Source organism: Ambystoma mexicanum, chromosome 2q (assembly GCF_040938575.1).
Source record: "Ambystoma mexicanum isolate Mex_15411 chromosome 2q, UKY_AmexF1_1, whole genome shotgun sequence".
Taxonomy (NCBI): Eukaryota; Metazoa; Chordata; class Amphibia; order Caudata; family Ambystomatidae; genus Ambystoma; species Ambystoma mexicanum.
In genome coordinates, this window is record NC_090924.1 from 640,892,317 (window position 1) to 640,918,090 (window position 25,774).

Genomic DNA, 25,774 nt, shown 5'->3' on the forward strand with positions numbered 1-25,774 from the left:
TTCGCAGACAGCTGGTACTGGGGTGAATATATTTAAATTGAGTAATCTGTTTATAGGGAGAACTAATCCATCAGAAAGGACATTAGAGGCCACTCATTTGTTCTACATTTTCTAAGCTGAGGAAACACTTGTGGTTGCAAAATGTTTAACAGATGGTCCTCATAAGTGTTTTTTTCTATTGAATAGAACACAGTTTCCTTGCCTTAAAGTGTAGATCTGTTTAGGATCAGGAAGAAAAAGGCACTCCTAGCATAATTTAAATACTTCTTGTAGAAAGGAATACACTTCATGGATGTCGAACTGAATTAGAGTGAACCACAAATCTGACACACACATCTGACTTTCTAGATCGTTTTGTTGTGTACATCAAATATTTGTAGAGGTTTCTGCTTATCTCATTCCTCAAATTGCCAATGCATTTTAACCTGTACACTTTCTCTTTAGGTTTTGGCTAATAAATCAGCATGAAACCTTCATTGTACCTCATGTCCCAAGTTGTGTGCCGCAAGCTGAAAGTGTTGTTCAGTACAAAGGCCCATTAACTAGGTACAGTACATGGTGGTCTTGCACAAAACTGTAAATCAGTCTTCTGCACTTGATTGGATTGTGGTAATGGTACTATTGGTGTAGTCTCCCACGCTTTATTCTTCTTTAAACACTTTTCTAGGTTGGTATGTGGGGGCACCAATGTTATAGAACATGTTTGCTAATGGTTACCTTCCTCTCACATTCTTTTTCTCTTGAAATGCACCTCTACGCACAAAGTGGTCTGTAACCTTTCTTCTCCCGCAGAGGTCACTGCACAACTACATGCCGATGCCAGTCAGTGTCACTTCCACTTCTCAACTCTGCAAACCCTTTTACTGCAGTTTCTTTTTTCTGTTCTCACAGACTTAGGTCATGAAAGACCCACTTGAAGAAATTCATTTTTGGGCCTCATTTTGCCTAAATCTAATTCTGGAATGGGTGATACCAATGTCTGGCTTCAGTCAGTGCTGCATTTCGTACCTGTGGCAGTGCCACAACCAGGAAGAATGTGCATCCTGTCCATTGATGCACCTGAAAGCAGTGAGGGGGCAGCTGTCCATGGTCTTTATGTACTTGAGCAAATATGATTCTGCCAGAGACACCTTGACGAAATGGCAACTTTCTCTGCCAAAAGAGCTTACAGACACTTTGGTTCTGGAACGTTGTTTAGCTGTGATGTGGAATAAGTCTAGGTCAAGGTCCTGCTGCAGGTATTATTTCCACTATCATTTCTCATCCTCTTCCATCAGCACAGCTGATCCAGGACCTCAGTGCCCCATTCTTCCGCAGAATTCGTCCCCATTCAGGAACTAATTCAGAGACCAGGCTTTCCCACAACAGGGGCATTCTATGGAGTATGGGAAGATTTTCAGGGTGCCACGATCAACATTTTTAAGCAGGCCCCTCATTCCCTTTCACGTAGAACTACATTCCGGCATTCTGCTCTTTCAATCTACGATGGTTCGGTCGGTTCAGGTTTCTGCCGGAGCTCTTGTTAGAGCAATGGTGCCACTGATTACTGCTCTGAACTCGCCTTTTAAGCAATGCTGCTTTTGACAATCTTTGGGGATGTCTCCATCAGCACAGCTTCCTATGGATTGCTTTCCCTGTTGCCACCTCCTCCTTTGTCTTCACTTCATTGTGTGCCTGCTGACAGTGTCACTGTTGTAGCGTGGTTTTCAGAAGTGTAAGAGGCCTGAAGTGCTGCTTGTAGGTTAGTGGCTTTCAAAACCATAAAGAGTTTGGTTCATTTTCCTCCATTGATCAAGCTTTGCTGGACTTGGTTCATAGTTTACATGAGGACAGTGCTTCCACCATCTGTCCAGTTTCAGAGATGGGTGCCCTGTCCACCCACCTTGTTTGCCTATTTTGGGTCATTTTGTATTGTAATTGGAACAATATACCTTTGGCCTTGTCACCTATGCATGAGGTGCATACCCTTAGTTATTATGGAGGCTGATGCTCCCAATGGCACTCCTAGACTTCAACGAGATTGAGACGCATAGATCCTCTTATCTGCACCGCCTTGCCTGTAGAGCCTTCTTGTTTAGGCTCAATGCGTCTTGTACCTGACAAAGTATTCCTACATTGTGTAGGGTGAGGTGAGTGTACCATTTCAAATATTTGCCTCATGTAAACGCATGGCAACTTCAAGCAATGCATTGTTCATGGGAAGGAGATGGCAAAGCAGATGCTCAAGACTGTGCATCTATGCATCTGACTTTGTACCAGCTCCGTGGGCAAATGGATAAGGGTGTGGTACCATTGGATGAGGACATCTGGCATTGTCATTAATGCCATTGGCATGCTTGATGTAGTCCCCATACCATGAAGTGAGACTTTGCCAATCTGTACACACACACACACCTATTTTGGCGTTTATGCTGTTTGCATGTTGATATAGCCCCCCTACCATGAGGTGAGGCATGTCAAAGTATGCTTCTACCACCCAGCATTATGCTGTAATCCTTATTCATGTTCTCGTACCATAGGAACTGTACTAAGCACTTACTGTAACTAGCGCCTAGATGCCTCAAGGCTTTGTGCTCTGAAATAAATGCAAAAATAAATGTTGAAAAATGTCCAAGGTATCTAAGCTGCTCGACATGTATTATGCATAAGCCTGTTGGGCACTAAAACTGAGCCCTTCCTTGAAATGGTCAATGCTTTTGAGGCAACGGCCAAGTCATTGGGCTTGGCCATGTCATTAGCCACTTCTATGTTCGTGGCTCCTTCTGCCAACGTGACTCTTCAAGCCTCTTTCTTACCAAGGGCAGAGTTTCACTAGCCAGGGTCAGCAGCAGCAGACACATCATCTAGTCCCTCAATGGAAAAAGCTGCCGGGTGGGGAAAACAGTTTGCCTCTGTGCCTTCTGTCATATTCTCTTCAAAACCTCTTAGATCTCCTCCTTAATCCTGTGCCTCGCTTTTGGTGGACTTCATCTTTTCTTCCATGAATAGGCGATGATCTCATCAGACCACTTGGTTATCCAAATCCTATCCCACTTTGTCGCCCATTCCTGAAAGAAAACGCCATCCCTGAGCTCTTGCTTTCCTATGCCATCGCCTTGCCTAATTATGATAGCAATAATTTAACAACTTATCAAATGGGCCATGAAACTTGTTATCCCTTCTGAATTGGAGCAGGTCTGCTATTGCCAGTAGTTCCCGACACCAGGGGGTATGGGCAGGATATCATGCATACTTTGCACCCGAGACTCCTCCAGCTCTTCTGTAAAGACAAGTTCAAATGTTCATGTTGGCCCAGATCCTTGAGACACTAGAGTTTGAGGATTGGTTTGTGTGGTTCAATCATAACCTACTGTCGTGTTTCAGTCCACTACAAGCATCAGTTGTGCCAGGATTGTTCAAGGTCAAAGTAATCATCTGTTTACTATTGTCTTTTGGGTTCACCTAATCGCTGTGATCATGGAGGTGATGTTGACTTCCCTTTGTAGGGAGAAGATATAATTGTTTCCATATTTTGACAGGCTGCGTAATGCAAAGTCTGAGGACAGGGTTCTAGCACACTTACATGTGCCTTCTCATTGTAACTGAACACATGTTGGTTAATGCTGTCCAGACTGAGTCATTTCATATGAATTGCCTTGGACCTGGAACTGGGCAAAGCGTTTCTACTGCTGGGGAAGGATGAACACATCCATAACTACAAAAGCACAAGGTTCTTCTTGGTTCCAAAGGCCCAACAAAATGAGCCTTCTAGTGGTCACTGAAAACTGTGTGGTTAAGGTATTTGGCTGAAATAAGTCTTCTGCAACAGGGGCCCCTCAACCTTCACGCGAAAACCATTTGTGTCCTCCACTGTCCCTGATAACGGGTGTGTCACTACAATGTTGGGGTTCTCAGTTTGTAGACCTTTCTGTGAGTGGTCTCTTGGAAGGCCCATAGAGGTCTTGTCAAATCAGTCTCTTCGAAATTGAGGGCAATCAGGCTGACTTTGAAGGCTTTCTTGTCTGCTTAGGAATAAAGTTTGTCCTGGTGGAGTGGTGCCCTGCAGTGCACTATCATCTGGAGGGAAAGTAGAACATTCAGATATTTGGAGTAGACTGTCCCCTACAATTTGTTATTTAGCTTTATTTTTTTTAATTATTTATTTGCAATTTTACTTTTACCACAAAACCTTTAGCAAAAATTAAGAAACTGTTCCATACATTCCTTTCTCTTGCAAATGCAGCATCACCATAGCCTCTCACTTGCATGATCCGATTTTTGTCCAGTTGCAAAGCGCCCTCCAGACAATTACTGAAATTAAGTCGAGTCGCAATCAATACGGAGGGTTGTTCTCCTCTCGGCACCAGCCTCCACCAGTCAGCAGCTGACAACCTATGGCCTTCTAAATGTTGTCCACAATAATGAATCCTTTCTCAGCGTTTATACTGCTCTGGTGTAAAGACCGGAGAGGGGTGTCTGTGGTACTATCCACGATATGGTTGGTGTAGGGGCACCCAAGCCAAGGCTCTCAAAGGGTAGCAATGGAGGAGCAACCAAGGCTGAGACTCAAGGGAGGTGATGCAGGCTGGTTCTTGGGTACAGTGAATACCCAAAAACACCTACAATGGATTGTCCACACACTGTTACATGCCAACACATATCTTGTTTTATTAGATACAATTGGGTTTAGATGAATATATGCATATAAATAAGACTCACTTTGTACTTGGTGGGGCAGGGGGGACTACTTCAACAGTTAACACAATATGTACAGTACTATGTGGTTTCATTTATTCATAGCTTCAGTAATAATGTACCAATTGCTGTCATAAAATGCACTCAAATTACTAAGCATGCTTTTAACTTCAAACCGCAAATTTAGAAATGCAGGAAAATTACTTTATTTCACTGTCCGAATACTATTCAGGGTAAAATGCAATTCTGTGCGGCGATCCCCCATCTGGGCAACTTGCAATAAAAGGGTAAGCTATTCTTTGCTTTTATATTAATGTCCAGTCCTTAAATGTTCAGTAATTGTCTCCTTTTCTCTTTACAGGTCCCACCACTTCAAAGTACCTGGGAAGCAACAGGGTAGCTGGGCCCAAGATGAATCTGAGACCCCTGAGGGAGGAAGCCCTTCTTCCTCATCACAGTACCTGGATTGCCTTGGAAGCAAAGAGGTTGCTACGCCGGAGGTGGATGTACTATGAAGCGGAAACTCACTGTGGTCCTTGACCAGGCTTGTTGGGAGGTGAGGCTGAGTCCTTCTGGTTTTCACCGATAACCTTTGGTGGCGACGGGTGCAGTGACAGAAGTAGGTGTCTGGTTTTGGCAGTTCACGGTTTGCCACTGTTTGGTTCTTCGATGATGCAGCACGGATGACAGGATGACTTTTGGCGACTTGCACTCATGCACTGGACTACTCTGCAGACCACCACCAAGTTTGGACTTTCAGGATTTGTTCCTCGATGCAGAGTGGCAGGAAACCCACCGGCAGGCACTGCTCTGCAGGTGGCGACTCTGGACTTACTCAGAGGTGGAAAGTGGACATATGTTGGGTCTGCAGTGCTACTTGAAGATTTAATCATTTGGTTGGAACTTTACAAGCTCTGAGCGTCAAGCAGCACTAAGTCAGGGTACCCCCTCTTCTGGGGGATAGACTTCAGCATGGCTTTCCAATGGTCCCAGACGGCCTCCGAATCCTGGATGATACTGGAGGTTTTGTTGGGCACTGGATGTCCAGTCACTCCTTCAGGACCCACAAAGGTACCTCTGCAGGATGGCAGGCACTTTGGTCTGGCTTCCAGGACACTTTCGGTGAAGAACAGCAGTTGCACAATATCCCCTCATAGCTACGGGAAGAGATTGCCTGTCCAGGTCCTCCCTGATGAGTCTTTGAATCGTCACAGCAGCCTTTGGATTCAGGGAAGTTGCAGCAGCAGGCTTCTTCCTTCAGCTGGATTCAGAATACGGGGTCTTTTATACACAAATCCCCCAACCCCCATTTGCATGGGCTGAGCTAGGCTCAGCCAATCGATCGCACACTAGTGAATTCATCATGCAGCACACAACTAGGCTCACAGGCATTCAGGCCATTCACATGAAACAGTGGCTGTCTCTTTCGGCCAACTCCCAGCCTTTTTGAGCATACACTGCATTCAATCCAGCTTCAGACAGGGCTGGCTCAGGCTGACCACAGGCATTGAGACACAACCAAAACCAGACACACACAACACAGAATTTGAATTGACTCCTCTTTCCATTCATTCAGTTCCCACCCCTAGGGTGTATCCAAAACAAGCAGTCTCTGCCAAAGGCAGCCCCAGATCCATATCTGGTCTTCCCACCCAACATTCAATCAAAGAAAAGGAACAGAGCCAGGGCTTCTCAGGATTCTGAGAAACTGGAAGAAAATGCAGTGCCAGTAGCCATCAGGAATCAATTGATTCCTATGACAGGGCCTGGGTGTCCCCGAGTCTCTACAAAATCAACATGTAGCACCAGTCCATACCCTGCTCTGTGGGGCAACACACAGGTGCCCAAAAACACATAGTGGTAGCAAGGTATACCCCCTACCCTTTGGGTGCCATAGGGGTATCCCATGGTTCTTGTTTACCAACAATAAAAAAGAGCTGCACTGCCAGGTGTCCAAACTTGGCTCCTGTGCAGAAGGAATACAGAAAATACAGACTAGGGGGGGAAGTGGGACAAGGACAAGGAGGCCCTTTCCCTCCAAAGCATTACCGGCATCACATGGTCTTCACTCTAGTTGTCTAATAGTATTGAGGCTTGTTCGAAGTTTAGTGTATTGTCACCCCTCTGGGGAACTTGGTATGTAGAAGAGTGGAAAAGGAAATGGGAGGAGAGGATGGGTAAAAAGGAGCATATTTTAACAAGCATGTTACATTTTGTGTGTACAGAGTGGGGATGAATGTAAGGAATGAAGTTTGATATAGTTTGATTGCATGTTGCATCAGTGCAGAATGATGAGAGCTTTTAGCTAATCAGGAAAAGGACTCGCCCACAATGCTCTTGGAAGGTAGTGTAACCTATGTGGGCAGATGCTAGTACTTTCATGTACTGAAATATGTCATTGAATGGTTGAGTGTTGTGCTGGAGTTGTGCTCCAGCTTACCCATCATTTATTTTATTTATTATTTTTATTTATTTGTATTGTGCCGGTAGCTCTCGAGCTTCGGGGCGCAGAAACACAAACACGAAGGACAAGTGACAAACAAAGTACACTTAGCATGAGACATTAGATCTGCATGAATAGGTGGGCAGGTTGTATTGGGTATATTACTTAAAGATGTGGGTTTTCAGTTGTTTGCGAAAGCGTTGGTAATTAGCTTCCATTCTTAACTGGCCAGGGAGGTTATTCCATAGGCCTGCTACAGTTATAGGGAAGGATTTACCTGCCCCGTTTTTACGTTTGAAAGGAGCCACGACACTCCATCCTTGTTCGGCTGATCTTAGCTCTCTGGCGGGCTTGTATGGAATGATTTTAGTTTTCAGGTATGCAGGGGCTTTACCAAAAATACATCCATGTGTAAGCGTGAGGGACTTAAATCGGACTCTTAGTTCAATTTTTAGCCAGTGAAGTTCTTTCCTCGCTTCACTGGTATGCTGATTCCTGGTTTTTTGCTCAATGATTCTCACTGCATTGTTTTTTGCAGAACTTGGTAGCTGTGGTAGCAATTTTTGTTAGATCCTAGTATTAGGGCATTGCCATAGTCTAGGCGAGATAAGATGGTAGCTCTTGCGACCGTGGCGCTGTTCTCCTCAGATAGGTAGGGTCTTATGGCTTTTGGTAAACAAAGGTGGTATGAGCAAGTTTTTTTAACGTAAAGGGTTTGGGCATCTGATCCCAGAGATGCTTCTAGCATCATCCCAAGGGTTTTGACCTTGTTTAGGACCTTAATTTGGGTATTTTTGATGGTGAAGGTGTTGTATGCGGGATGGAGCTTAGATCTGATTAGATTGGAACCAAAGACCATAAGCTCCGTTTTGTTGCTGTTTAGGCACATCCAATTTTGGTCCATCCACTGCTCTACCGATTTGTAAACTAGACTTAGTTTTTCGTTGTCCTTTTGATGGTCTCGACTTAGTTCAATTACCAGCTGAGTGTTGTCAGCGTAATTGGTAAAGAATTGGTTTATGTTATCGAGGACTATGCAGAGAAACCTGAGGTATAGGTTAAACAGGAGTGGGGACATGCTGGCGCCCTGTGGATCTCCACAGGTGATTTCTCTTTCTATTGAGAATAGGTTTCCCCAATGAACTCTAGATGTTCAGCTTTGTAGGAAAGACATGATCCAGTTTATTGCTTCATCTGAGCAGTTTGCTGTTTTTTTTAGAGCTGTTTTGAGTACGTTGTGATCTAATAGGTCGAAGGCAGCGGTCAGGTCCAAGAGTACGAGCAAGCCAGCTTTCCACTAGTCAATGATGTTGAGCACCGTAGTCTGTATATCCAGCATAGCTGTTTCTGTGCTATGCGCTGGTCAAAAACCAGACTGTTGGTGGTGGAGTTCCGAGCTTTCTATGTGTTCTTGGATCTGTGTGGTGGCAATCTTGTCCATGATTTTAACTATAAAGTTGCAGTTGGTTATGGGCCTTAGATTGTTTGGGTCCCTTTGGTCTAGATTAGGTTTTTTAACAAGGGGAGTGACTGTTACCCTTTTTATGCTTTTAGGCACGATTTGATCGCGGAAAGATGCGTTTTATCACTTTTGGTTAAGGCTGGTGCAAAGATGTCGGGATGGTCTAGGATGATGTTGGCCGGGAGTATGTTTTCAGCGCAAGTGGTGGGTCTCATGGATGCCAGGGCTTTTATCATGTCATTGGCAGTGATGGGCTTGAACCTAAATTGGGCCGTCTGGTGGGTAATTCCTCTGGTGGGTCTTGAGTGGGTGCCTTGGTGGCTGCTTGGGATTTGGCTACAATATCCCTGGCCTTATCGATTTTGTTAAAAAATGCTATCTGCGTTGCAACACATACTTCCTGGGTGGGCGAGAAGATGGGGGTGATGCCTTTAGGTTTATCAATAGATTTCAATATTTTAAAGAGTTTGCTGGTGGAATTAGTTGCCGCCGAAATCTGTTTATCATAATAGTTCTTCTTGGCCTCAATTAACATTTCTTTATAGGTTTTCTCACTGGTTTTCCAGAGTTTGTGTTGTCCGGCGTGGGCTTTTTTCTCCACTCATTTTCCCTTTTTCTTTTGTGTTTTTTCTGCTCAAGGAGTACCTCTGTAAACCGCTCATGTTTTTTTTCTTTAGGTCTAATGATTTTATTTAAGAGTGGAGCTTCTAGGTCCTCTAGGGCCTGTAGGTGGCTAAGTAAGTTGGATAGGGTGGCCTCGCATGTGTCTTCGTTCTTTTCCTTTGTTTAAACGTATCTAGACATTGCATCAGATGCTCTTTGGTGATTTTATAATTCTGCAGTGATTTTTTAATAGGGAAGTTGGGGAGTTTGGATTTTTGGGTAGGGGGAGAGATATGGAAAGTCACACTGTAGTGGTCCGACCATATACATGGGTCAGTTTTGTAGTCTTGGGATATAAGGTTGTTGGTAACAACCCAATCCAGTAGATGACCATTGTCCATGGTGGGATCGGTGTTCATTACTTGATAGTTGATGTTATTCAAGAGTTTCTCCAGTTTAATGTCCTCTGTCTTTGGGGTCTCCCATCCACCGATTGAGATCTCCTAGGAATAGAATGGCGGTGTTGGGTCCTTTGATCATATTGCGCTGGTGTGTTATTTCTTTGTTAAAATCGGGCATGGTGGATGGTGGTGGGTGGCCTGTAAACAACAAATAAGTTGAGACTATTATTGGTTTAGAGGTGTTTAAGATGGAGGAATTCTGTACCATTGTATTGTATTTTAGTCAGTAACAATTGGATGGTGTCCTTGGTGATTACGGCCATGCCGCCCCCTTGTCCTGATTCTGTTTGTACAGTATATAGTGTATCCGTCGGGGACCGCTAGGTCGCACGTGGGGCCGGCAGGCTCTTTTAGCCAGGTCTCGGTGATACACATGATATCGATTTTTTCCGCAGATATCTTATCATGGATACTGATGGCGTGTTTATTGAGGGAACGGGTGTTAAGGAGACAAATCTTTAGATCTGGAGGAGGTTGGGAGGGCACTTTCTTATTGTTAAAGGTCTGTGATGCTCTTTTTTCACGTCTCTTAATTGCAAGTGTTTCTGTAGTAGTAGTTTTTGTGTCTGGGCTGATTCTTTCAAGGATTGAGTCACAAGTTGCTTCTGCGAGCTTTGTGTTTTGGTAGTTGCGCAGGATGGTGGCAGTTATGTGAAGGGATAGTCGCCCCATGTTTGTTTATAGATTTGCTGCGGTTCCTGGGGCAGCGTGGTGTGCACCGGACGGCGAGGACCGGCGCAAGACCGGCTTGGCGCTGAAGCGCCTGACGTTCCTTTAAGGGGGATGTTGCTGCTTCTGGGAGTTGGAGTCCCAATAGGTCTCTCAGCCAATGGCAGTGGCTGGAGCGGCCTTCTATTTCACAAGTGCTCTGTAAAAGAGCAGATTGACACGCACCGCAGAGCGGCAGCAGGCGTTTACTTTAGTGGCTGAGCAACTCGGAGCCCCAGAGTCAGCAGGGCGTTCGGCCTGAGTACCAGAACCTCTCGAAGGACTCGCGCTTGCAGGGACTCGCAGGTGAGTTGTATTTGCTAACAGTGCTAACTGATTGTCGTACTTAGAGGCTGCACAGAAAGGTTATCCAACGTGTCAGTGTCAGCAGAACTATCGGCTAGGCACAGCAGTTCCTGTTAGTGCTACAGTATCTGTGGCTTCAAAAAAGTAATTTTTACAATGCAGGCATTCGTTGCTTCATTCACACAAGTTTCAATGGTAACAGGCGGGCAAACAACGAGTTAGTTCATCTAAAAGTAGAAAAGATATAACCCCTGCAGTGACTAGCACTGTACCTCCCACCTTGATTGCCAAGAAATCTAGCCTCATGTATTGAGGCTAGATTGTTAGTTACCGCAAACTACCCGGCCGCAGACAGAAGAATATGGGATTGCCCAGCCAGCTGTTCTAAGTGACAGAGCGTAGAGATGACTGTGTGCAAGGTGAATTTGCTAGACACAGCAGAGGATGGGAATAGGGACTTCAGGAGCTGGCTTTCCCAACAAACAGAGTACAAAACATGCTGTTGCAAGTACCTCATTACAAGGCTGGTCACTGATAACCGTACGCAAAGCAATTTGCTTGCTCGGGATGATGGCCTCATGCATACACTTGGTTCCACAGGCGCACAAGCTCCCGATGGAAGAGTGGTTAGCAAAGCAATGTTCTCCAGCAAGCGGTTAGTGGGACGATCTAGTGGTTGTTTTGCTAACCCTAGTACAGGCTCTTCTCTGTTGGTCCACGGACAACCTGCTAAAAAAAATAACCCTTTCGCATTCTACCAATACAAGCAATCCCAACTACAGATGCCTCATTTGCCGGATGGGCAGCCCAGTTCCTCCATCACACAGCCCACGGCCAGTGGACATATACCGCAGCCTAAAGCCACATTAATTTCTTAGAACTTCTGGCAGTTCTCAAGGCTCTTCAAGCCTTTCCGCAACCCCTTTCAGGTCAAACAGTGCAGGTCCTCACAGACAGCACCACTGCCATGTTCTCCATAAACAAGCAAGGAGGCATATACTCTGACTGTCCAGGCTATCCCAAAAAGTATGGAAGTGGGCACTCAAGCAGAACATGGTCCTAACCCCTCAATACATTCCAGGGGAACTCAATGCTCTGGCAGACACTCTAAGCAGATACCCTCTACCAGAGGAACATGAGTGACCACTCAACAGAGCTGTCCTAGATGGAATAGTCTCCTAATGGGGTCGTCCCTCATTAGAATTGTTCACCACATGCCTAATACGCAATGCCCAGACTTCGCGTCCAGGTTCCCCAACCAGGGTCCAAGTGGAAAGCCCTGTGGATGAACTGGTCAGGCAATTCGCTTATGCTTTTCCTCCAACACCAGTCTTCAGCAGGATAGTACACAAGATGCACCAGGAGCAAGCTACTCTAATCCTGGTTGCTCCTATGTGGGCGAGACAACCTTGGTTTCCACATCTGCTCAAACTGGCTATTTGCATGGAGCATCTCTCCACCCTCGTCCTCAATCTAGGAATTTGGCAGCCTGGCTCCTGAAGTCATAGTTTGGCCACTTAAATATTCCACAATGGTGTATGGATATCCTAAAGGAGGCACATAAACGCAACACCGGACAGTGCCATTTCAACAAGTGGAAGAGATTTGTGATATGGTGCAGGTCACAATCCATTAACCCAATCCCCCAGCTAACACTCTACGTTACATACTTTACCTTCTAGACTCCGGCCTAGCATTCAACTATTAAAGTACACCTGGCAGCTGTCGGCTTACACCACTTCACAGAACAAAGTGTCCTGGTGGAAAGCTCTTGTCATTAAAGCGTTCATGAAAGGAGTAAAGATGCTTTACCCTCCTATCTCTAACCCTCCACCAGGTTGGGATCTTAATATTGTGCTCTTCAAACTAATGGGTCTGCCCTTTGAGCCTATGCACAAGGCCAACCTAAAACATTTAACTTATTAAACTGCTTTCCTAGCAGTCATCACCTCCTATAAAACGAGCCAATGAGCCACAAGCTTTGTCTGTACAAGACCCTTTCTTCATAATCCACAAAGACAAAGCTGTCCTCGGAACACATCCTAGGTTTTCACCGAACATTCAAAGTTCCATGCTAATCAGTCCATAGAACTTCCTACCTTCTTTCAAAATCTATCTAACTGATCTGAAAGAAGCCTCCATACAATTGATGTACGGAGGGCGGTCTTGTACTATGTGAACAAAACTAAACCCCCAAGGAAAACAGACCAACTTTTTGTTTCCATAGCACCTGGGAGAGAGGGTGATCACATATAAAAAAAAAATGCCATCTCCAAAAGGAAAGTCAATTGCATACAGCTATGCTATTCCCTATCCCAAAGAGTTTTACCTTTCACTCCCAGGGCTAACTCTACCGGAGGTACCAGAGTTACCTTAGCCTTCATTGCAAACATCCCTCTAGACGCCATTTGCATGGAGTTCCATGCATACTTTCACACAGCATTATTGCATTGACACTCTAAAGCAGACTGACAGGTGGGTCAAGCGGTTCTGAAACATCTATTTGACGCTGTACCTTCTCACATCCCACCTCCTTATCCAGATACTGTTTGCTAGTCTATGCATAGCATGTGATCTAAGCTGATCCACAAGCCTCAGAAGGGATACATTACTCACAGTAATCGTATTTCTGATACTTGTATCTGCTTAGATTCACATTTTTTTCTGGCTTTATCGCTTCTTATCTGCTTTATTACATCTGTACTTGCACTACACTTCATGCTACCTCATGTCAGAAACAAACCAATCTGAGGGACCTTGACGCATAAATGACCCATGGGTACATTGGATGTCGCACTAGAGATAATATTACTGGCACGCCCTGTCAACGTCCCTTTTTGAGGTTCAAAAACAAATAATGTAATGCTCTGCGACTACCACTAGATGTCGTCCTATGCATAGCATGTGAATCTAAGCAGATACAAGCATTAGAAATACGATAAACACGAAAATTGTGGGGGCACATGCCCATATTTTGTTGTGAATGGGTGGCTACTGCCACAATACTAACCACACTCATGTTTGTCTAAAAGAAAAAATATAGTATATGGACATGTTTTGCTCAGAGAATGATTGTAACATGGAATATGGTTTACTAAGTGTTTTATAGTTTTTATCATGTGTTGTGCATAATATGAGAATAATAATTGAAAATGTTTTGTACTGACCAACTGTATTATCATTAATTGAGATATACAGGTTGTTGACTAGGGCTTTTCCTGTGACCCAGTTGTGTTGAACCTGGGTAGCTATCTGTTTATATTGGTTGTTGAACTGCAGGACAGAAAAGCTGTCACCCAGTTTACACCTATTCTTCAGTCTGTTCAAAGAAGAATCCAACCTTCTCTGGAGACTCCAAACCAAAAGCAGGCGTTGAACCCATGTATTGAAAAGATGTTCCGCTCTGCGCCCACAGACCCACTGTACATCAGGGGCAAATTAAGACCAGATTCACTTGTAGTGACCACAACTCGGAAAAGGGCAGCAACACCTCTAGCCTCATCAGAAGCACCCCCAGATAAGGAAAGTAAAAAATGGTATAGTACTGAATGGGGTAAAACTCCACTGGCTTGCTTATGCAGATGACGTGGTAGTCCTGGACAGAATGGCAATAGGTTTGCAACGATGGCTGAATGGTCTTCACCAATATGCATGTAAAAATGGGCTCTCACTAAATCCTACAAAATCGAAAATATTGGTCTTCAGGCAGAAAAATAAGCATGTTCTATTTCAGCAATGGTCAATGGCAGGGGGAATAGCGAGAGCAGAAGAACTGGTATACCTCGGTTACAAAATATATGCTACCCTGACATTATATAAAGTGGAGTATGAGATCTCCATGAAATTAAAACCCCTGGTGGACCAGATGAAGAAAATACTCGGGAGATGTGGAAGATTCTCCATCATGCCAGTAATAAAATTCTACCCAGCAAAAGTTGTTCCCGTTTTACTCTACGGTTTGGAGACAAAACCTCAGCTGTGGAACACCCAGTGGCAAAATGGGAAGGTCTCCTATGAAAACGTGCACGTGGGCTGCCACTGAGCCTGTCAATGGATAATCTCAGGTTTGAATTGGGCCTCGGCTCCCTTAATTCCCAGGCTGGATGGAAATTGATATCACTCCGGCAAAGGATCATCACTGCACAGGAAGATTCATTGTACTCAGTTATAAAAGCCCACATGGAAATAGGCAAATCAACATTACTGAGTAATCTAAATCTCCTGGTGGAAAAGCTATTGTTGAATGCTGATATAGAAAGTAAATTACTAACAGATGATCTGATGAAGACCAAAAAGAAATGGAAATGGATTGGATTCACACTATTGGGAAAATAAGATCAGGCCCCAATCCAAATCCCCTACAGGTTGTTGATCGGAAATTGGGCCTCTTGAGCAAGTATCTGGTAAAGTTTCCTGATTGGAGAATCAGGAACACATTTTTAAGATTAAGGTTGAATGTCGCCCATACAGGAGAAGTCTTAGCTAAAAGAGGAATGGGTGATCTGGCATTAAAGCTGTGTCCGATCTGGGAAAACCCTGAATTGCAATCAAACATTTGTTATTGGTTTGCAAGGGCACAACACTGGCCAGGCAACATTTCCTTAGCAAATTCGCACACCCTGCATTATACCATATGCAAGACTCATTGTGGGAAAGATTGATTGGTGGGCAATCGTAAGAAATGACAATTACGGTGATTCAAATGTTGGAGAGCTTTTAAAATTGAGCTCTAGTCTGTGCACATAACCTGTCTGTGCACATAACCAATCAACCTTACCCTAGTATAGTTGGGCCCAATTTTTCTTTTTTTGAAATGGCGAAGAGCCCCGCTTAAGACTAATGTGAATGTTGTGTTTTGTCCCCATTGCTATGAGGGTGTGCGATGTTATGGCTATGATTTATCCTGTTTCGGGTTGGAAAGGTTGTATCACTCAAATTTGATTTTATTTATGATTTTACTAGGTTTCAAATTATGTATGTTTTGGCTTAATTGTGTAAAGTTTGGAAACAATGAGAACTGTTTGTAAAAGGTTAATGTTAACCATATACAATAAATAAAAAAAATTGTATAATCGCAGGAGAAAAGTGGCCACCTCAGCGGCTTTTCATGGAAGGTTTGCCAACATAACTTTATTGGCAAATTACAACTGCCACAAGTGGGAGGAGGTTGCTACCCTAATGGCCTCGGTTCCAGAACTTCTAAAATCGAAACTGGCCCGGCAGTAGCGGAAGGAAAAGCGGGGTCAAACTGCATCCTGAAAAATAATTTGGATGCCGCAGATAATGCGGGCAGAATAATCGCAGAAGGGACACTCTTAAAACGCCATGCATGGCTTCGCCAATCAGGATTCAAACAGGAAATGCAGGCAACACTCCTCAACATGGCTATCGAACCGAATGTAGTATTCAGTCAAGCGGTTGAGGATGCTTTAAAATTTACCAAGAGTATGACGCTCTTAAATCACTAGGCTAGCTAACTAATAAGCCACCAGGGCAAAGAGTCAGAAGCAATTTTAGTCACTTTTGAGGACAAAACTCACAAATAGGCGCCTGATCTAGCCAAAACCAAAGCTCATCCTGGGGTTCCAATCCGGGACATGCCTCTCAAGATTTCCAAAGTGGCCAGCGTAGATCTCGCGGCCAGGGGAGGTCATCTACTTCCAGAGGTGGAGCAACACATCCGAAACAATGACTTCCTGCTTCCAGCAGGGGGGCGGATAACACACTTCACCCATGCATGGGAGGGAATTGCCTCGGACAAGTGGGTGCTATCAACCGTGGCGGGCAGTTATTCCATGGAGTTACTTCAGCGACCATCAAACCATCCCTGTGTCAAAAATCAACCACGAAAGGGGAGCAACACATCCTTCTAGAGGAAGTCGCAACGCTGCTGCTCAAGGACGCCATCAAAATCGTCCCGGCGAATCAGGTAAACAAGGGTATGTATTCAACTTACTTCTTTGTGCCAAAATAAAGATCTAACAATGCACCCAGTGTTAGACCTGCACCCTGCAAACAGCTATGTCAAGCCACAAAAATTCCTCATGACAACGCTACAAGAAGTAATCCCACTGCTAAAGCTGGGGGCCTACATGGCAACATTGGATATTAAAGATGCCTATTTTCATATTTCAATGTTCCCAGGAGTGGCTGACGAAAACGTGGTCTCAGGCAGGCAGTCCGCGGGACAATCTAGTGGTTGTTTTGCCAACACTATTACAAGCCCTTCGCTGGTGGACAAAGGAGAATCTGTTAAAGGAAAAACCCTTCCACGATCTGGCGGTGCAAGCGGTAGTTACAACAGACACGTCACTCTACGGGTGGGGGACACACCACCTTCATCTCACAGCACATGGTCTGTAGACTCATCACTGCACAGAACCATATCAACCTGCTGGAACTTCTAGCTGCATTCAAAGCGCTTCAGGCATTCGAAGCACAGCTGACAAATCAGTCGGTACAGATCCTGACCGACAGCACCACTGCAATGTTCTACATTAATAGGCATGGGGACGCACATTCTCCAAATCTGTCTAAAGTAGCAGAAAATTATGGAAATGGGCACTCGGACGGAAGATGTTCCTAACTTCCCAACATGTTCCAGGGGAACTTAACACCCTAGCAGATTTGCTTAGTAGAGATCCCCCCCCTTCCAGAAGAACACGAATGGCAACTTGACACAAGTGTCGTAGATCACATCTACTCACAGTGGGGTTAGCCCACAATAGACTAGTTCGCTGCAAAAGAGAACAAGCAATACCCAGACTTTGCCTCCAGGTTTCCCCAACCAGACTCCAAGGGGAACGCCCTATGGATGAGTTGGTCAGGGAAATGTGCTTGCACTTCCCCCCCTTCCCCAACTCTAATGAACAGGGTGGTGAACAAAATTCAGAGAACAGATACACTCATCCTAGTTGTTCCCATGTGGGCGACACAACCATGATATCCACATCTGCGCAAACTGGCGATGTGCGATCCCATCAAACTCCTGTGCCAGACCCACTTACTGACCCAGCACGGGGGAATAACATTACACCCTCAACCTCACTCAATGAACTTGGCAGCATGGCTCCTGAGTTGGGACATCAAGGAAGCACGTCAACCAAACACTGGACATTATTTCAACAAGTGGAGAAGATTTGTAATTTGGTGCCAGTCTAAACAAACCCCATAGAATTTACTCCATCCCACATTCTTCACTATATGCTCCTCTTGCTAGACTCAGGGTTAGTATTTAACTCTATAAAGGTTCACCTGGCAGCTTTATCAGCTTACACCACCTCTCACAAGACAGTATCATGGTGGAAGGTGCCCGTCATTAAGGCATTTATGGAGAGAGTAAAGCGACTCCACCCTCCTATTTCAAACCCACCGCCAGGCTGGGATCTCAATGTAGTGCTTGCAAAGCTCATGGGACTCTCCCACCACCTTTGAGACTATGCATAAGTCAAGTCTTAAACACCTCACAAATAAGACTGCCTTCATGGTGGCTATTACATCCATAAGAAGGGTTAGTGAACGTCAAGCATTGACAGTGCAGGACCCATTCTTTTTCATCCACAAGGACAAATTGGTTTTACGAACACACCCTAGGTTTTCACCTAAATTAATTTCCAAATTTCACGTAAACCAATCCATTGAGCTATCAGCCTTTTTTCAGAACCCAACAAGCTCAGTTGAGAAGAAACTCCATGCACTAGATTTAAGGAGGGTGGTCCTTTACCATGTAAACAAGACCAGACCGCTCAGAAAAACAGACCGTCTCTGTAGCACCATGCAGAGAGGGGGACCGCATTTCCAAGAATGCCATCTCCAGATGGATAGTCCATTGCATACAGCTCTGTTACTCATTATCAAGCAAAACACTGCCTTGCAAACCAAGAGCTCAATCCAATAGAGACACCATTTGCAAAGCAGCTACATGGAGCTCAGTACACACTTTCACTCGGCACTACTGCATTCACACTCATTCTAAAGCAGATACACTGGTGGGACAAGCGGTTCTGAAACATCTAATTGTCGCTGGACCTTCTCGCAACCCACCACCTTCTAACACTGCATAGCATGTGATCTAAGCAGATTCCACAAGCCTCAGAAGGGATGCCTTAGTCACTGTAATCGTATTGCTGATGCTTGCATCTGCTTAGATTCGCATGCGCCCACCCTTTCTCCCCTTGGAAAGAAGGTGCATAGATGTTTCTCTGAGCTTTATCTGATACAAATCTGCTTTAATACACCTGCACTCCTGCTACACTTCATGCTACCTCATGTCAGAAACAAAACAATCTGAGGGACCTTGACGCGTGAAGGACCATGGGTACAGTGGACGTCACACTAGGGATAGTATTACTGGCACGCCCTGTCGACGTCCCTTTTCGAGTTTCGAAAACAATAACTGTAATACTCTGCAGCTTCCACTCGGCCTATGCATAGCATGTGAATGTAAGCAGATACAAGCATCAGACTCTTACGGTGAGTAATGTATCCTATATATATGTATGTATATATGTATGTATATGTATATGTAGATGTTAAGCAGAAACCTGTGCAGCTCCCTTAGGGAACACTGCAAAAGATTTAAGACTACAGGTGTTGGCAGTAAACCCACTTGGTAGCAGTCTGTACCACCCAGATTTACCTGGTAGCTGTGGCTGAGCAGTCAGACTTCTCTCAAGAAGAGTTAGGCAGTATGCAAAGTATACACAATAGGCCCTCAGACACAATATTACAAGCAAACACTGACCAGAGCTTTGGTATCAAAGTATATAATTATTTATTTAAAAACACACTGAAACACTCTAGCACTCTTATTGTAAAATATTCTAAAAACAGTTACTATTGTAATATATACGCCCCTTTTCCCTTATCAGATAAGTCCCAGTAAAACGCCACTTATTTTCATACAGAGGTGAGCGCTTAACTAGATGGCACTCCAATAAGTTTGTGAGAAAGGGAGGGAAAAAGACAGAATATGGAAAGGTACACCACTCTAAGGTTCAGGAACACTGTTAGCAAGGCAGAAGAGCGAAAGTCACTGGTGAGCCAAAGTCCAAAGGCTGGGCCCACTCTTAGAGAGAGCAGAGCACAAATGCGCCCAAGATCACACAGTTACACTAGGCTTTGAAATTCTTGCAGAGGGTTCAAAAAGAGTTTAGAGGGCTTAGGAAAGTTTAGCCAGGGTGTCCCAGGCTAACCCAGGTTCGAAAGCCGGGGGCTAAATCTACCCCGTACAGTCGGTGGCAAGGGAAGCCTGGCGGGACACGGTACCTTAAGTGGGAAGGATCCTCCAGCGGTGGCAGTTGTTCCTGGCAGTGGGTGCAAGTCACGTCGTCGTCCAGGGAAAGAGAAGATCTCACCTTGGAGGAAAGATGGTCGTTGCACTACCAGGGAAGAAACCAGCCGCAGAGTTTTCCGGTTAAAGGTGGTACCTTTGTTCGCGGTCGTGGTAAAACGTGGTATCCCGGTTGCCGAGGTGCTTGGCACAGGCAAGGCGGCCACGAGGTACGTCGGGAAGGCGAAAAGGCGGTGAAACTGGTTATCCCCACCAGTCAAAGGAAGAAGACTCTCCGGCGGGAGATCTCCTCTGTCGTTGGGAAAAGTGGTGAGACGGTCCAGCAGGGCTCCACCGGTGGTGGTGTCGTGACAGGTCGGCTCAGCTTCTCCCTCGTCGGATTCTTAGGTCCTGTGGCGACTTCTGAAGTTCCAGTCCCCAAAGCCCTGCTTTTATGCAGAAAACCCCCATTCACTCAGCCTAGCTGTCACTCAAACATGCTAAGTGGTGAGCCGGCCGGCTCACCACTTGGGCCAATCAGGACGGAGTGCGACTTGAGTTGCCTAGGCAACTCAGTCCTGGGTGCCTAAATTCCCCTCCACCCCTCCTAAGTACCCCAGACAGAGTGGCACCACTTTGGAGGGCTTCTGTGGAGAAGCCCGCCAAAAAGTGGAACAAAGGGCTCAACTTGGGTTGGAGTCACAGAAGAGAACACAAACGCCATTTTAGAATCAAGTTTTGGCAAAAAATAACCGGAGAATTAATATTAATTAAATAAAACGGCGGTATGTTCGAGGCTACCGTAAATAATTAAATAAAGATAGTAGCCTAAAACAATGGGAAATCCCATAGGAAATTATTTGCGGTTGAATATAAAAAGTAGTATCCACTGCCACCAGCCAAAACTCGATCAGGGGGGACGGAGACGTGCCCCCTCGACTAACAGACCCTGGGGCAATTGAATTGCTCCAGCCAGTACGTCCACATTATGATGGTTTGTACTGGTTCTGTTCAGAATTTATTTAAGACTAGTAAAGTCAATGGTGACTTTACATGCCCTGGGAGACAGTAGTCAGTCCCAGGGTATGGAGTCTATACTGGGGGGTCACTATGACACCCCTGTGTCACTGCACTGAGGGTGCTGTGTAACACACATCACAAAAACACATGAAGCCCTATGGAGTAAAAGACCCCATAGCCCATTAAACACATCTAGATTCAAAGAAACACACTCAAATCATGCCCAAGAGTGAGGGTAAAAGAGTCTCACTCTTGGCAGGAGAAAAAAATAAACCCCAAAAATCCAGCAAAGCTGCTGGGGGACTCACTAGGTTAGGAAATTCAGCCTAAACCGAGAATTCTCCCTAACAGTAGATGTTTGTGAATCTGCTTGGATCACATGTTGTTGTCCAACATCTAGTGGTAAGATCGAAGATCGAAAAGGGATGTTGAAAAGCTGAAGCATTGTCGAAATACCTAGCCCGGTGCTGAGGAATCTGAGATGGACCAGGACAGCCCCGGCACCAAAAGTGAGGCCAGAGACTCTGATAGGGAGACTGAAGACTTCCGAGTGCTCGTCCCCCAGCTCCGGAAGGAGTCATCACGCTCTGCTATGGAGGGCTCCTCTGGCAACAAAAGCTCACATGGCAAACACAAAGAAAGGGTGCCACACCATAAGGCAATCTATACATAAACATGCATATGAAAACTCCACACCTGCCGGTCACACTTCAGAGAATCTGCCGTAAAATGCTAAGCAGGCAGCATAACCTAGCCCTTCAGCTGGCAGTTCTGCGCCTATAGGACCACTGCCAGCGGCTCACCCCTCGCAAGTCCTAAAACAGATGCCAAACACAGATGGTCCAGCACCGAACATCATACGCGCCCCTGTTCAAGTACAGCCGCCAAAACAGATTCCAAAACAACCGCAGAAACACATTTTCGGCAACTACTACTCCAAAGGGTTTACGGTACTCTAAATCCATCAACAAACACTACAAAAGAAGGCCTCTTTGTCTCAACATGAAAAAATGGTGTATCCTATCAGGGAAAGACGATCTACTGGTCCCAAGACCCATTTGAAACCACCATGGATAAAATGGTTTCTTTTGTAGACTTTCTACGGAAACACCCCATAGGACAAATCCATATTTCCCAGAGTGAGGGTGAACTGCCGGCTGAAGACCCAGAGTTCAGCAAACTGAAATCTATGAGTCTGTAATTGACCTATAGGAGGATGAGGAGGAAGATGACATCTTTTTAACAGACCAACCTGCCTCATACCTTGATGATCCAGATGATTACCCTACAAAACAAGAGTTTATGGCTGGAAGGTTTTGAATTAATCTTGACCTCTGCCGTTGCTCTGGGCAACCCTCCAGACCATCTTTCTTCACCTGCCAAGCCATTTCAAAAGGGGAAAAGACCATATGCAAATCGGGCATGGTCCCATCCTAAAAGGGGTAGTCCAGATGGAATTATTTTGTTCACATCCCTTCTCCACGAGACCACAAGCATACCCAGACATGTTCCATCCTTGTGATCTCGTGCAGAAGGGATGTGACCTAGCAGTTCCGGCTGGACTTCCCCTTTTGGGTTGGGACCAGGCCGGATTTGCATATGGTTTTTTTTCTCTTCTGTAGTGGCTTAGCAGGCAAAGAACGATAGTCTGGAAGGTTGCCCAGAGCAATGCCAGAGGTTAAGATTCATTCTAAACCATCCAGCCATCACCTCTTGGTTTTTGCCAGATGATTACCCTATTCAGTCCCCGGACATAACAGACAAGCCTGTTGCCAACTCGCTCAACAATGACCAAATACTTAATCTCTTAAATTGCTAATAATTTTAAGGTTGATACTCAGGAGTCGGAAGAAGACATTGACTTTGTATACAATGTGTTGAATGAAAGAAAGCAGGTGGAGCAGTACACCCCACCGCCCCTTATTGCGGTGTGTTAAGAAACATCTTCTCCCTTTGCTAACTTCTGCTGCTCTAACTAAAGCTGCTAACACACACATTGAAAACTGCTTCAAACCTGCCCCCACATACCCTCTTCTCAACGGTCACTTAAAACCAGACTCTTTAGTAGTAACATGTAAAAGGGCAGTACCCCCTTAGCTACCCCTGAACCCCTGTCAGACAAAAAACAGGAGCATGTTTGCACTATCCAAAAAGGATGCAACTTCTGCTGCATACCAGATGTGGCCAGCTTTAACCAGGCACTTTGGGCTCAAGTGGAGGAACAAGTTAGCGGGGTGCCAGATCCTCTGTGTTCAGATTCTAAAGACCCTACATGATGGCAAAAATGCTGCCAACGCCATTATTAAAAACACCCTTGATGAGACAGACAACTGGCAGGGTAGTGGCCAAGGGAACACTTCTTAAACCTTGTGCATGGCTACGAACCTCTGGCTTCAAGCCCGAAACTCAAACCACTCTTATTAACATGCCCATCGAAGGTGGTGTCCTTTTTGGCCAAACTGTCCGCTTTAGAAACTGACAAAACAGAACAGGACACACAAGACTTTGGGTAAAATCACCAATAAGCCTTATACCCAACGGGGAGCTTACGGCAATCGTTCCACTTTTCATGCTCAAGGTTATTCTAGAACGGCAGTCACTGTATTCCCCAAGTAGTTCCAGCACAGGGTACACCAGTCGGGAACAGCTGCCATCCTCCTCAACCGATTTCCACAGGCAATTTAAGTCAGGGTGTAGTCTGGGTAGAAGCCAAGCCACTAGTGGCTCAGCCACCCCTCCAAACAATGACTCCCAAATACAAGTCCCCTCCCGTGCGTTTCATGTTTTGCCTATGCATGGGAGGTGTTAAGCAGAATCCTTTGCAGATCCCTTGAGGACCACTGCAAAAAGATTAAGACTACAGGATAAAGCAGTAAACCCAATTGGTAGCAGTCTGCACCACCCAGATTTACCTAGTAGCTGTGGCTGAGCAGTCAGACTTCTCTCAAGAAGAAGAGTTAGGCAGTATACAGAGGATACACAATAGGGCCAAAAACACAGCAGAACAAGCAAACACTGACTAGAGCTTTGTATCAAAAGTATATAATTAAACACACACTTTAGAAAATACACTAACACTATTAATCAAAGCAAGTTCAAAACACAATCAGAAAAGTATACACACCTCCCTTAAGAATTATTTAGACAAGTCTAAGTTAAAACACCACTTTTTGTCAAAACAGAGGTGAGCGTGTAACTTAGATGGCACTCCAATAATTAAATAAAAGAGAAAAAGGCAGGTCTTAAAGATAAAACAGTTCCCAACACTTTTAAGAGACAAAATCAAGTTACTGAAGGCAGGGTATACTGTAGAGCCAAAGTTCATAGGCCAGGCCCACTTTGAATGGAGCAAGGCAAAATGTGCCCAAGATCACACGGTTTAGCAATGCATTCAAGTCTTTGTAGAAATGCTCAAAAGAGGTTGGTGTGGTTCAAAAGATAAAGTTAGAAGGTCTGGGGGCCAACCCAGTTGGAAAGCCAAAGATTTAAGGGTCACCTTGAGCAATTCGAAGAAAGGGAGGCCAGGTGGAACACAGTACCTTTAAAGTTGAGGAAGCTCCAGTGGTGGCAGTTGTTCCTGGCAGCGGGTGCAGGTCGTGGTTTCGACCAGGGGAAGAGAGGATCTCGTCGAGGAGGAAACTTGGAGTCGTTGCACTGCCCAGGCAAAAACCAGCTGCGAAGTTCGTCGGTTAAAAGGTGCGTTCCTGGTATTTGCGGTCACAGTGGTGAAGCTTGGCTATCCGGCCGCCGGGATGCTTGGCACGGGCAATTCGACCAAGAGACGTCCTGGAAGGCGAAATGGCGAACTGGTTGATCCCACCAGCTCAGAGGGAGAAGACTCTTTCAGCAGAAGATCTCCTCTTGTCGTCTGGAAAGTGGTGAGGTCGTTGTTGCAGATGGCTCAGCTTCTCTCCTCTTCAGATTTTAGGTCCTGTGGCGACTTCTGAAGTTCCAGTCCCAAAGGTCCCAAAGGCCCTGCTTTTATGCAGAAAAAAACCCCATTCAACAGCCTAGCTGTGAGACGGGCTGCTCACCACTGGCCCAATCAGAACAGAGTGCGACATGGGTTGCTAAGGCAACGCAGTCCAGGGTGCCAATTCCCCCACCCACACATCCTGTGGAACCCAGACAGAGTGGCACCAGTTGGAGGGCTTCTGTGGAGAAGCCCGCCAAAAAGTGGAACAAAGGGGCCGACCTTGGTTGGAGTTACAGAGACGGACACAAACGCCATTTTAGAAAAGAGTTCTGGCAAAAAGACCCAAACGGTGATTTAATATTAAATAAATAAACCGGCGATATCTTTAACATTGCACCAAAAAGTGGTGCGTTTAAAATCGATGGGAAAATCCCATAGGAAATATTCTGGTGGAATATTTTGCGTGGTAACCACTGCCACCAGCCAGAAACTCGACAAGGGGGGGACTGGACAGTGCCCCCTTGAAAACAGACCCAGGGGCAATCGAATTAACCCCTTCCAGTACTTCCACAATATGATGGTTTGTACTGCTTCTGTTCACAATTTTGGACTAGTAAAGTCAATGGTGACTTTACATCCCCTGGGAGACAGTAGTCAGTCCCAGGGTATGGAGTCTATGTTTGGCGGTCACTATGGCACCCCTGTGTTACTGCACTGAGGGTGCTGTGTAACACATACACAAAAACAGATGATACCCTATGGAGTAAAAAAAAAACATAGCCCATAAGCACACAAAAAGTCAAAGACATACCTCAAATCATGTCTAAGAGTGGGAGGAAAAGAGTCTCGCTCTTAGCAGGAGAAAAAAAAATCCACCAAAGCTGCTGGGGAGACTCACTAGGTTTGGGGA

At 45.3% G+C, this 25,774-nt stretch overlaps 1 protein-coding gene across 2 annotated transcripts in view; it reads left to right on the plus strand.

Annotated features, from left to right (window-relative positions):
• The window catches only part of PARN (poly(A)-specific ribonuclease), a 1,047,754-nt gene that overhangs the window by 977,822 nt on the left and 44,158 nt on the right, over positions 1–25,774 (plus strand). Inside the window, exon 23 of one of the 2 annotated variants that reach the window (XM_069647825.1) lies at positions 445–546. The exons of the other annotated variant lie outside the window; for it this stretch is intronic. Within the exon in view, the coding sequence (XP_069503926.1) occupies positions 445–546 (102 nt within the window). The remainder of the gene's footprint in view (positions 1–444; positions 547–25,774) is intronic. 2 annotated transcript variants of the gene reach the window in all.